The following is a 12,982-nucleotide window of genomic DNA, read 5'->3' as shown; positions in this document are numbered from 1 at the left end:
CGGGGACGCAGGTGCCACCGGCGGGTCTGTCCCCACCATGGGCAGTGGGGCAGGCAGCACTGTGCTGTGTCCCGTCCCCGTGCCAGCATCCCCCGCCATGCTGACTCGGAGCAACGACCAGACGTGGTGAGTGGGGTGGCATCGCAAGGGTGAGCTCTCCCACACGCCGGCGTCCCGTGGGGTGCTCTCCTCCCCTCCCGCATGCGCATGGGGGCAAGCGGGCATCATTCAAGGTTTTTATTTCAGGGATACATAGGGCTCGGGGAGTTTGTACACAGACAGCTGGGGAGACAAACGCACCGTGATGCCCCAGCCTGGACCGTGCTGGGTCCCGGCACACTGAGGGGGGCCACAACAGCCCTGGATGCAGCCCCTCCTGGCAGCGCCGCCTGGTCTCCCCCACCCTCCCACCCCCTCTACCTACTCTACCTCATTTCCCAAACAGGGCACGCAATGCCCCCCAAGTGCAGGGTCTCCCCACCCAGCCCCAAACCCGCCGGCAGACCAAAGCCACCCTGAAGCCCACCCGCACACCCTGGCCTGACCGCCGCTGCGGCAGGGAGAGCTTTGGACCCGCTGCCCCACCTGTGCCAGCCACGCCGGGCATCAAGGGCATCTCCCCACCCTGCGGGGAGACGCTGCCCAGCAAACACAAGCCGGCTGGCCCTGCCCAACTCCTGCTTATGCAGCACCAGCCAGGCCCAGCCCTGAGCAGAGCAGCCGGCAAGGAGCAGCAGCGGCTGCTCTGCCTGCACAGGCACAGTCCCCACGGGGTGCACGGGTGGGGATGGATCCCCCGGCTTCTCGCAGTGAGGGCATGGGCAGCCTCAATCGCAGCCCCCCACATCCCCGTCAAAGGGGGGACTCAGCACCACGTTGCTGATGCCACTTCCCAGCTCCTTACAGCCACAGTGCCAACCCCATAAAAATTTGGGAAGCCACCTCAGACCTCCCACAACCCCCCTTGAGCTCTGCGAAGCCCCATCCCCACCCAGCCAGGGCAGAGCATGTGCAACCCACGGTGCGCCCCGCACCGGCATGGCAGCATCGGCACCCTCCCAGCCCCCGGTGCACCGCGATTCGGGGAGCTGGGATGGGGTGCCCCCAGAAGCCCCCATTCCCACCAGCATTGCTTTGCAGGAGCCTCCCCAAAGCCCTGCAGCTCCTGCCTCTCCGACGAGCCACGAGACAAGCTGAGCTTTGCAGCCGGCTCCTCAGGAGCGGGCAGGGTCCCCAGAGGCTGAGGACCCTTGGGTGCCATAGAGCTGTCCCCAACTAACTGGGGTCCCAGTGGGGCCCCACAGCAGAGCCAAAAAGCAGTCGCTGGGTTTAAGGCTGCGGCAGGAGGGAGGACAAGTGTCCCCCCGCCCGGGGAAGGGGGACCTGGTGGAGGGGGGGAGGCGCGAGGGACGCAGCAGGGACTACGCTATGGAGCGGGGACCCAGCGGCGAGCAGCCTCCCCAGGGCATGGCCGGCAGCGAGGAGCATCCCGGCAGGGAGAGTCAGGGCTGGGCAGTCTGGCTCCCGGGGGTTGTCCTCACAGGCCGAGGAAGTCCTCCTTCCGGTACCCCTTCTGCAAGGAGACAGGCCACCCGTCACACGGGGGGACACCAGCGCCATCACCTTTCCTTCCCGAGGACACCCCTGCCCACCCCTCGCTGGGCAGTGGGAATGCGAACACAAACCCCCTCTGCTCTGGCACTGACAGGGCCACGCTGTCCCCATGTTGGGCACGTGGCTGTCCTCACCCCACCGGTGCAGCTGCCACCACAGGGACGATGCTCTGGGGACATCCCTACCCCTTCAGGAGGGGGAGGCACGGAGTTGGGGCCCACCATATGCCTGGAAGCATTTGGGTGGCATGGCCTTCCGGGGTGAAGCCCCTGGCCTCGACTCTCTTAGGATCCACCCTCAGGATCCACCCCAGGATCCCGCCGGCTGGAGGAGGCACCGGAGGTTGGTACGTACCATCTTGAAGTCCCGGTGGAGCTTGGTGTATTGCCACATGTTGCCCAGAAGGCTGGCTGCTGCTCTGGAGGACTTCTCGTTGTCCGAGCTGGGACAGGGACAGGATGCAGTGAGCTTTGGATACCACTAGCCATGGGATGGTGGGTGCCCATCAGCCTAAGGATACCACCCCAGAAGGACCCGGAGGGGCTGAGGACTTAGCGCTGGTGGGAAGAGGCAGAAGACTAAAGGCTGGAGCCCACCGCAATGGGCAGGGTGGCAAGCGCTTCTGGCAGGAGAGGTGGGAAGCACCCAGATGGGAAGAAGGTGGTTGCAGTGATGGACAACCCTGTGGTGGGGTGTCCTGAGGAGGTGGCAAAGGGCTGGAAGGTGGCCATGAGGCCACCCTGAGCTGGTCTGGGGACTCCCAACACCAAGCCTTGGGAAGGGAGACTGGTTGTGACCCTCTTCCACCTCGCTGGACCAGAGGAGGAAGGGGAGAGCAGGACTGGACCCCAGGTCTGAGCTGGGATGGCAGAATGGAGAGGGAGCTCCCACCTGTCCCTTCTCTTCTTGATGTAGAAGAGCTTCCTTAGACCATCAAAGTAAACGATGTCACGAGCGGCCATGGGGCTCTCCACCACCAGGTTATTGAGGACCGCGATGATGTTCACGATGACGTCAGCGGGCGGCGCCTTGTCCCCGATGCTCCCCGGCAGCTTCTCGATCAAGTGGCTGACCACCTTGGTCGCTGGTGGGCAAAGGCATCACGTCAGGGCTGGTGGCCACACCCAGGGGACACGCGGCAGCCTGGGGAGGAACCCTACAACCTCCCAGGGGCAATGAGGGGACAGAGGGTCCAACCAAGGACCTGCGGGGCAGCACCAGGGACATCTTCAAGCCTTTTGCTCTCTGGAGTCTCTGCTGAGACTCCCTGGCACCTGGGAGAGGGGTTGGGGGACAGGGGCAAAGCCAAGTGCGGTGGTGGGGTTGGAGGCAGAGGGGGGGATGTGTTCGGTTACTGGGGATGGGGGATGGACTGGCCACCGCTCACTCAGCTGCGAGGAGGGATGCAGCAGGCAGGAAGGTGCTGAGACATGGCTGGAGGTAACTGGAGGCCAGACCAAGGAGGAAAAGGGTGGAGGGCATCTGTCGGGCTCCTCCCCGCAGCCCTGGCCCTGCCCGTCCCTCCCCAGCACTCACACATCTCGTCCTTGTTGCGGGCGTGGCGGGACAGGTTGCGGATGAGCCCCGTCAGGGAGCGCAGCTGGTGGTGGTCAGCGGTGCGGACGCGGTCCAGCACGGGGTTCAGGATGCGCTCCTGCTCCAGGGCCAGCCGGCTCAGCACGCCCGCCCACTGCCAAGGCAAACACCCGCTTGGAGACACTTGCCGGGGACCCACCGGCTGCCTCCCACCCCATCTTCCTCTTCCTCCTCTTGCTCAACAGGGCCAGGTCGGGTGACCCATGCCCGGGTGGTGAGTAGCGCGATGGTCACGTCCCCCACCCAGGAAAGGCTGGTACCAACCCGCAGGGAGGTGCATCCCCTCCCCGGGCACAGCTGTGACTGGCCAGGTGGTGGAGACAAGCAGGCAAGACAGGGCAAGCTCCAGCAGACGTTCCCCTCCCGCGCCCTCACCCTGCGGTCCCCGGCAGTGATGTTCTGCAGGGCGCCCGAGGCCGCCTCCGTCGTGTGCTTGTTGAGCTCGCAGCGCTGCAGCAGCCGGTTGTAGATGCCCACAATCTGTGGGTTCCAGAGCCACTCCATGCCCTTGGGGTCCTTGGAGACCTCGGTGAAGGTGACGATGTCCGCATTCAGGTAGTGCTGCGGGGATAGGGGCAGCAGTGTTAGACTCACAGAGGATGTCCCCTCTGCAGTATCCCCCACTGCTGGTGTCCCCTTTTCCCCTCGTGCCTGGCCTCAACCGTTGGGCAGCTCCAGGCTGGCAGTGACCTGGCAGGTCACCCTGGCTGCGTCATGTCCCATGGCATAGCAAAGTGGGGGTTTGGCACCCTAATTCACCCCACACACCTGATTCACCCTCGGCTGAGCTCACCTGCGTGTCCCACCCATCAGCCGAGGCCGGCGTCCACCTCCGCCCCAGCGTCACCTCCACTGCCAGCTGCTTCCCAGTGCCAACCCCGCCCCAGGTGACACGGCCGCCATGGTGCCCACCACTTCCCAGCCACTGACCTCTCGTGCTTTCTTGCTCTGGGGGCTGAAGCAGCCCACCAGCTCCCCCGTCACCATGCTGCTGTTGTTCCTCCTGTGGCCTTCCAGGCGCTGGAGGGAGGACGGGGGCATTTCGTCGTACAGGCGGTAGGAGAGGTTGCGCAGGACGCAGACGGTGTTCTCCACGCTCTGGGCGGGAGGGAGATGGGATGTGAGGGTGTCAGTCCTTGTGCTGCCTGCCAGGGCATCTCCAGCTGGCACATCCCCTGGAGTGCAATCCCATGGGGCTCCATGGCCAGAGTCACCCCGATGACACCAGCGGTGCCCCACTGTGCCCAGTAAGCCCAGATGGAGCCAGATGGTTTTCCCACCGTCACATCAAGACGTACCTTTGTACCTGCAGCTGGCCAGGAAGCTGCCAGGAGGGAGGGAGCAGCACCCCATCTGAGGGCACCCAAACCCTCCCAGCACCCAGCTCCCGGGGCTCACCTTGTCCTCTGACTTGCCCACTTCCAGGGAGCTGTTCACGTAGTGGATCATGGAGTCCACCAGCCCATGGCACTCACGCATCTTCTGCCGAGTCTGCTGGCTGGCAGAGCTGAGATTCCTGCACAGGGAACACAGGTCCGTCACGGCAAGAAGGGGCTTCCCCATGGCCACCCTCCTCCTGCCACTGGGCACCACCACAGGGAGAGCAGCTAATACCTCTCCCATGGGGTTGACCAGGCTTTGCCTTGATGCACAACTGCTGCAAAGGATGGGGACCCCAGAAACGAGGCCTGGGGACTTTGCTCCCTATGTATACAGCACAGATGGTGTCTCTCTTCCTCCACCCAAAACTTTACCCACAGTGGGAGGACCGGAGGCGGCCCAGAGCAGGTACCTGAGGAAGCCTGTGGAGTTGTAGAAGATCTCCGCCTCTGAGGGGTTCTGCTGGATGACACCCGAACCCCCCAGCCCAGAGAGGGGGACCAGGACCAGGTCCGTGAGCTGCTCCAGCGTGTCCCGGGCCAGGCGATCCTTCAGGTTGTCACTGGAGGAGAGATTCCACAGGATCCCTGCGCAGAGGGGGATCCTCAGTCCCAGGAATGGCTGGAGAGCACGTCCACCCCGATTCACCTCCCCAGGGGACTCACGACGACCACCCACAGCCAGGAGCAGCCATGGGACAGGGTGGGTAACGATGCAAAAGAGGTCATCCCCATGAAGTGTCATCCCAGCTTTACCCATGGGGTGGGGGCACCATGTGCCACCCCCAGGGGAGGAGGACCCCTGCCCGCCCCTGCCATCGTCTCCAACCTGTGACATTCTTGCGGAGCTCGTCGTCAGGCTCCCGCAGCGTCCGCATGAGCTCGTAGATGCCATTCTCCTCCACCAGCGCCAGCTTGTTCTCGGCGTTGTCGTAGATGAGGTTGCGCATGGCACCCGTGGCATGGCGCTGCACCTCCTGGTTGGGGCTGTTGAACAGCTTCACCAGCTTGGGCATGGCCTGGAGGCTGCGGGCCTGGGAGGGGACGGCCCAGCCGGGTTGAGACACCCAGCCCCTCTCCCATTCAGCTGGGGGCTGGGGCTCCCTCCATCTCTTCCACCCTCCCTGGGGTGCCCCACCATGGCAGAGGGGCTGGGGACAGCCCCTTCCCTTTCGGCTCCTGGGTGCTCACCTGCTTCTTGGCGTTGCTGTCACTGTAGCATTTGTGCTGGAGATAGGCAGCGCCCAGGACCTGCAGGTTGGGGTCGCTGGCTATCAGGTATTTCACTGCCGAGGGCAGGTCGATGTCATCAAACCTGGAAGCCACAGGCAGGTGAGGAAGAGCCCAAGCAGAGCATCCCACAGGAGTCCTCCACCTCTCCACCCCACCACGTTCTGCATCTCAGAGGAGATGCGTCAACCCATCTCCCTCCCCACCACACTCTTGGGGCACAGGACTCCAGACCCAGCTGAATGAGCATCTTCCTACCCTCATGTCTCAGGCTGTGTCCATGAGAGGAGCTAAGGCCACATGCAGGACATGCTTGGAGGTCAACCCATGCCATGGTCCATCACTACGGGGCCAAATTGTGCCCACCATCTCACCCCTCCTCCTGCATCCCTTGCAGCAAGGTAACTCCAGGCAAGAGGTGGAGGGTTTTGCCCTCAACCAGACAAGTGACTAAGGTGGGGACAAGGATTAAGCCAGTGCCGGACCAGCCCCATTGGCACTCACCCCCCCGACTGGTGGCTGAGCAGCGTGCTGTGCCCATTGTACATCTCCATGGCGCGCTGGTCCTGGAGGTGGTGGCTGGACTCGGCCAGGCTGTGCATGGAGGGCGCGCGGGAGCTGTGCTCCACCATCCCCATGTACGAGCTCCCGATGCCTGCCTGCGAGGCTGCCTGGATGCTGCCAAAGGAGCCGGTACTAAGCCGCGACCGGTTGTTGCTCTGGAAGCGCTGGAGCGTGCGCATGGCAGGCGCCCGGATGGTGCGGCTCTGGGTCACCTCGCCACCCTCCAGCCAGTCAGAGGCGGCCTTGGCGGTGGAGCCGGCGCTCATCTGCCTCTCGAAGGTGTAGGAGCGGGCGAAGCCACCGTTGACTCGGCTTTTGTAGGGGGGACGGTGACCCACGGGATCCAGCTGCTCTGAGATGACGCTATAGCGGTCATCTGCGATGGCGGTGGGCTGGAGCGGCCCGTCGGTCAGCCGCAGGGAGCGCAGCGAGAGGGTGTCGAAGTTCTGACGGGGCCGGTAGTTGCGCTCGTGGAAGGAGCTGGGCCGCGGCGAGGTGTTGGCAGCCTGCGACATGGCATAGCCGGTGCTGTAGCCCCGGCCCTTCGCCAGGCCCCCGTTGCTGATGGTCGCCATCCGCTTGTGCGGGGTGAGGTCCACCGCTGAGCGCGAGGACCAGCTGCTGCCCTTCAGCGTGCCGAAATCCTTCTTGGCCAGCGGCTGGTACAGCTGCAGGGGGAAGGCATGTGGTTAGAGGGTGCCCACGAGCCTGTCCCTCCATCCCCACCACGGGGAGAGGAAAGGACGGAGCCAAGAGCCTCCCCTGGCACAACCAAAGCTACAGCCAGCGGCTGGGTCTCTGCCGGCATCCCCAGCTGCCATGGTGATGGGCGCTGGCACGGGGTGGGGGACGAAACCGCCCCAGTACGTACCGAGGCTTTGGGGTCCAAGCCATTGCTCTGGGAGCGGGAGCTGAAGGAGGAGCGCAGGGTCGTGCCGTACTGACCACCTGCAGGACGGAGACGGAGGGGTCAACGTGAGCACTGGGGGGCCAAAGGGGTGGTCTTGGGGACCAAAGGTCCCCCCCCAACTCATCCCGGGGGGACCTTCTTCAGGAGCCGCAGCAGTGCCAATGGCACGGAGGGGGACAAGGGAGCGGGAGGACTCTGCCTTCTCCTGCCTGCCGGCAACGGGGAGCAGGAGAGGCGGCAGCAGTGCCGAGCGGCGGCCTCCCTGCCTTTCATCATGCCCCGACAGCAAGGGGAGTAATTGCCACCTTGGCAGGGACGCGGCGGCTCAGCCAGGTCCCCTCCGCCATAGCCGGATCAACAGCCCAGGCATCTCCCCCAAAGCCAGTCCCGGCTCTGCCACCCTGGGGACAGGAGCCCGGCAGGGACCCGGCCGCCCCACTGCACCCCGTGCTGCCCTCCGCCTTGCCACCACCCCCGGGGCCACCGGCAGGGACAGGGAGGACACTGCCAGCCCCGGCGGTGACGGGAGCGTGACTCACACCCATGCCCAGGGCGGCCCTCGGGGTGCCGGGAGGGTCTCTCCCCACCGCTGAGGTCCCCCAGCACCTTGGATCTGGGGGCTTGGTGAAACCCCACGCCGGTGCCAGGCGAAGCAGCAGGGCGGAGGCCGCGAGCGGAGATGTTAAATGGAGGAGCTTGGAGCCCAGCCAGCGGCGCTGCTCAACGGCTGGGGGGGACGAGGAGGGATCTGCCAGGGTGAGAAAAACCTCCCCCCCCAGCCCAAAGCGGGGTGTGGGATCCCCCCCAGTGCAAATCCCCCCCAGGGGGCAGGTGGGGAAATTGAGGCACGACCCCTGAGTGGGGTGAAACGAGCCCACGCTGGGGCCATGCTGCCCCCATCCTGGGTGCCGGGGGTGCGGCAGGGCGCTCGGGGGGCTCGGCCGGGATGGGGGGCAACCCCCCAGCCCCAAGCCAAAGCGCGAGCCAAAGCTTGGTGCCGGCCGAGGGGCTCCCGCCGCCTGTTTCGACACGTGCACCCGGGGGAGGGGGGGGGGGGTCCGGGGGTTCTCCCACCTCTGCCGCCGTCTGCGTGGTCGGGGGCCTCGGGGTGGGTGGCCGCTTGCCCCCTCAGCATCATGCGGATGCGGACCTGCTCCTGGACGCGGGCGCTGCGCAGCCGCTGGGCCTCGGCCGCCTCCCGGCTCCTGCCGTCCAGCTGCCGGTCCGAGGGCAAGGCCAGCGAGCAGACGCCGGCCTCTGGCTGCAGGGCCGACAGCAAGAAGGTGTTAGTCTCCTGCATGGTGGCGGTGCGGAGGCCGAGGCGAGCAAGGCCTCCCTGCGCAGGTGAGCGCGGCAGCGGCGGCAACTTCCCTGAGCCGTAGGGAGGCACCCGGCCCGCCCCGCCGCCGCCACGCCTCGGCCACTGCCGCCGGCGGGAAGGAGGGGGCCGCACCGGGCCCCCGCCGCCACCGTCACCGCCGCAGGTGGAGGTGCCCAGGGGTGACCTCGCAGGGACGAGGGCGCGAGGGAGGCAGACGCCCCTGGAGGGTCCAGGGTGGTCGTACCTGCGGCCCCGGTGGGGAGAGCCAGATCCCCCCCCCAGGCAGCCTCCCCATTGATCCCCCAACTCCTGGGCAGCCCCACCAGCGAGCCCCAGACCCCCACATTGTCCCTCTGGCAAGCCCCAGACCCCCACATGGCCTCCCAGGAGAGCCCCAGACCACGGGCAGCCTCCCCATTGACCCCCAGAGACCCACATGGCCTTGCCAGTTAGCCCCAGACCCCCACACTGTCACTCCAGCGAGCCTGAGACCCCCAGGCAACCTCCTTGGAGAGCCCCGGACCCCTGGGCAAGCTCCCCAGCCAGCCCTGGACCCCCACATGGCCCCATCAGCAAGCCCCAGACCCCCACATTGTCCCTCTGGCGAGCCCCAGACCCCTACATGGCCTCCCAGGAGAGCCCCGGACCCCCGGGCAGCCCCACCACTGACCCCAGCCTCCTTGGGCTGCCCACCAAAACCCCTCTGAGACCGGGGGGCCGGCTCGCCTAAGAGTAATTACTGGCCAGGCCCTCCCTGCTTTGCTTTTCAAATCAGCCGGGGAATTAAAAAACAACAATAATAAAAAAAAAAAAGAAGGGGCGGCTCAGCGCCGGCAGGCCTGGTGGTAATAAACGTGGGGTGACTCAACCGCTGCCACTGCACAGGTACTAATTAGGCTCGCCCCACCCGCTGAGCCACCCCGGCCAACCTCGGCATGGCCGTGGTGGGGGATGCCACGTACCCCCCCCCCCCAGCCCGCTGTATTCAGGAACGGCTCCTGAAATCCCCACAGTGGTGTTTCACGCCACTCTCCCTCCACCCTTGACTCGCTAACTGAGCTGCTCACTCCTGAACTGAGTTGTGCCCATTCTCAGCTGCACCCAGGCACTCAGGCTCTGCCCCTGCTCGTGGGCACGGGGCATTTTGCCCGTCGGCTCCGGCACAGCGCATCAGCCAGAGAAGCCAGTGCTGGCTTTGGCCGTTTGAAGGCGAGCATGTCGACGCGGCCTCGGCTCTGCAGCGAGCCATGGCTCAGCGCTTGGCGTCACCGCTCCGAACCCGCCTGGCAGAAGCGTTACGGACTTTGCCGGCCGGTGAGCTGGCCGGGGCTTACGACACCCAGTGATGACAACGCCAGGACAGCTTTTGTGCTTCATTAGGAGGGTGAAAAGGGCGGCTGTCCCTGAGGAATGTGCCGCTGTCAGCAGGAGCAGCGGCTGATGCCAGAGGCGGGGGGGCGGGGCAGGGCAAGAGCTGCGGGCGAGTGTTTTGGGGTGACGGTCCCTACTTTGATGGCCTCCCCAAACCCCAGTGGGCTGCAAACCCCAGTGCCACCATCGCATCGTGCCCGGGGACCGATGCAGGGGGAAACCCACCTCCCCAGCTCAGGGGGGGGGGGCATCCAGGGACTTCATGGGTTTACTGGGAGCCCCCCCTTTGCTTGGGGGTCACACTTGACCCTTTTGGGGTACAGCACCCAGGGATAACCCCAAGGGCCCCCCCTCTTCTCCCACCTTGGCACCACCCACACGGGGAGTGTTGGTGGGTGCACCGGGTTTGGCAGAGCTCAGTGGGGCGCTCCCAACCCTCCGAGCCCGGCTGAATCATGGGTTCTCCCCCGGGAGCAGGCGGGGAGGGTGGTTCGCTCCCTATGCAAGCCGATGCTTGCCTGCCGTCCCCGTGCCAGGCACCGAGGGGCTCGGGGATGGCCCCGGGACAGAGGGGCTCCCAGGGATGGCCCTGAGCCCGCTGGCAGCCCCATTCCCCCAGACTCTGCCTCCCTTCCAAGCCCCCGTCCTCCCCGGTACAACACTGCCCTGCAGCTTAAAGACGGAAACTGGGGAGTCATGGGGGGGGCTGGGGGGGTTTAAGGCAGGTTTGAAGCCAAAACCAGCAGCGCTCGCCTCAAAGTGGCTCGTTAATAGGGGAAAGTGTTGGATGGGAGCGGGGATGCACTGGCATGCTTAAAAAGCAGCAAATCAGCACAAAATAACCCCACATTTGGAGCAAAATTGGGGGATTCCCGAGGGGATCTGGCCATGGTCAGGGTGACGCAGGGTTAAATAAACTCGGTCTGGGGGTCCCTAAAGCGGTCACTGACACACACACACACAGAGCCTGGAGGCACCCATATCCCTTCCTCTGTGGGTGACAGAGCCACGTCCCGAGGGAGACCCCAGCTCCTGGGTGCGCGTTGTCCTCTCCCACCCCCTGAGCACCACTGAGTGCCTGTCCCCAAAACCAGGTCCCCAGGGAAGCCTGTGGCTGCCAGTGCGGTGCCATCGGCGTTTCAAGCGGGGAGTGGCTGACGCAGCACCATGCAGCCTGGCCACAGCGCACATGTGCCAAGAGCCACGCTGGGGAAACTGAGGCACGAGGAGAGGAGAAAAAAAAGCCTCTTGGCCAAAGCTGGCCAGGAGCAGGCAGCTGCCAGATCCGGCATCTGCACTGTCTCTTTCCACCTGCTGCATGGGGACTGGTGGCAGGGCGGGTGCCACCGGCTTTCCCCGGGGACCCGCGCTGGGGACAGCCATGCAGATGGGTGCGGGACCAGCTGGCACATACCTTATTGGGTGGCCCCGGAGGGCCGTTGCCCTGCAGCATCCTCCCAGGCAGGCGGGTGCACCCGTGGGTGCTACACGGGCGCCGGGCACCCCAGCACGGGGTGGGCGATGCTGTCTGCGGCGGGGCCGGTGCGGCAGGCGTGGGGCCGCGGCGCGGGCCCGCCCCGGGAGCTTACCCAACCAGTCTCTTTGCCGTTGTTTTGCATGTGCGCTCGAAACCCGCTCGCCTCGCAGCCAAGTTTGCGCTTTTGGGGCTTGTGGCAGCTCCACAAAAAGCCTTGGCACGGCCAAGATGCCAGCGGGGTGCCCAGGGGTCCCGGCTGCCCCATCCCAGGCAGCGGAGCCGCGTCTCAGCTGCCTTCATGATGCTCCAAAAAATCACCGTTGGTCCCCACCACCATGGCCATGGTCCAACATATCCTTCCCACCACATCCCCTTGAACCCCCCCAGCACGGGGCACCCATGGGTGCAACAAGTAGGGTTTCGGGGCTGCTGAAAGGAGAAGATGGAGGGGAGACGGAGCTGGGGGGGGGGAGGGGGGCACAGTTTTTGAGGTGCAGGGGGCTCCCCCAGGCCCCAGGGGTTCACAGAGAGGGTGTTTGCATGTGTGGGATGGAGCAGGAACCCTTTGAAGACAGATAAGCCAAGAGGGAGCGTTTGAAACAGGCCAAACCAGTTTGGGGGCCATCGCTTCCACCGGCACTGCAGCCCGGGCTCCACGGCACACCCAGCATTTGCTGGGGGCTGCCGAGAGGTGACCCCCGACAAAGCCCAGTGTAGGGCAGGAGGCTGCCCAGGACCCTCCACCCGGCCACTGCTGTCACGCTTGGCCCGTTCTCAACCCGGAGGTGTCGAGGAGGCTCCCGCACTCCCCCTCGCCCTTCACCAACCCCGCACTCAGCCCTATGGCCAGGGCAGCCCTATAGCAAGGCCGCTCCGGGTTGGTGTCCGCCTCCGCCACCCCAAACAAGCCCCAACACCTTCGCCAGCATCCCCCTGGGGCAGGGCGAGCCACCTGGCCAAAGCCTCGCCCCAGCACCAGGGTTGCTCCTCCAAAAGTGGGGACCTGCCTGCACCCCACTGCCACTTGGGCCTCCAACGCCTGGCCTGGGAGAGGCTCCCCGTGGTCCCCACATGGTCCCCATGACCACAGCTCAGCCACTGATGAAGAAACAAAACTCTGGCATCTTGCTGCCAGCGCTGCCCCGAGCAGACACCATTGCCGGCTCCAAATTGCTCCCCGGGGTTTTGCAAGCAAAAATGGGGCTGGACCAGTGTCCCCAGCGGGGATGGCGCTGGTGGCACCAGTCCCTTCCAGCATCAGCAGCAGCTCTGGATTTGCTGAGCCTGGTGCCCACTCCAGTGCCGGCGGCTTTGTGAGCTTGCCCAGCTAGGAAGCTGCTGGAAAAGTTGTGCTTAAGGAAAGGTGGCTTTAGGGATCCCGCTGCTGGCCCCAGAGGGCCGCAGGGCCACCCACCCTGCCCAGGACTTCTCAGCCACAGGCCAACTCCTGGCACAACAGGCAGAGCCCTCGCCCACAACAAAGCACTTCCAAAGTACTGGAAAAAACAGGCAGTGCGGAG

General features: G+C 65.4%; 1 protein-coding gene across 1 annotated transcript; it reads right to left on the bottom strand.

The window, feature by feature from the left end:
* Positions 1-222: 222 nt before the first annotated feature.
* Positions 223-11,523, bottom strand: PKP3 (plakophilin 3). Its single transcript, XM_076343600.1, has 14 exons — positions 11,400-11,523; positions 8,368-8,554; positions 7,255-7,331; positions 6,324-7,051; positions 5,781-5,904; positions 5,419-5,623; positions 5,003-5,177; positions 4,609-4,726; positions 4,141-4,308; positions 3,586-3,771; positions 3,151-3,304; positions 2,506-2,698; positions 1,969-2,056; positions 223-1,573 (listed from the first exon to the last, which is right to left on the bottom strand). Exons 1-14 carry the CDS (start codon positions 11,436-11,438, stop codon positions 1,538-1,540), a joined length of 2,478 nt encoding a protein of 825 aa, XP_076199715.1. The 5' UTR covers positions 11,439-11,523; the 3' UTR covers positions 223-1,537.
* Between the last annotated feature and the right edge of the window lie 1,459 nt (positions 11,524-12,982).

Source organism: Aptenodytes patagonicus, chromosome 7, assembly GCF_965638725.1.
Source record: "Aptenodytes patagonicus chromosome 7, bAptPat1.pri.cur, whole genome shotgun sequence".
Classification (NCBI taxonomy): Eukaryota; Metazoa; Chordata; class Aves; order Sphenisciformes; family Spheniscidae; genus Aptenodytes; species Aptenodytes patagonicus.
The sequence above is the reverse complement of the archived record's forward strand: the minus strand, read 5'-3'. Positions and strand labels throughout refer to the sequence as shown.

Excerpts from the sequence above, each read along its gene's own strand:
- PKP3 (XM_076343600.1), bottom strand. The coding sequence starts at position 11,438 with ATGCTGCAGGGCAACGGCCCTCCGGGGCCACCCAATAAG. Across the intron at positions 7,332-8,367 it reads CCACGCAGACGGCGGCAGAG|GTGGTCAGTACGGCACGACC; the intron begins GTGGGAGAACCC and ends TCCGTCCTGCAG. Across the intron at positions 5,178-5,418 it reads GCTCCGCAAGAATGTCACAG|GGATCCTGTGGAATCTCTCC; the intron begins GTTGGAGACGAT and ends CCCTCTGCGCAG.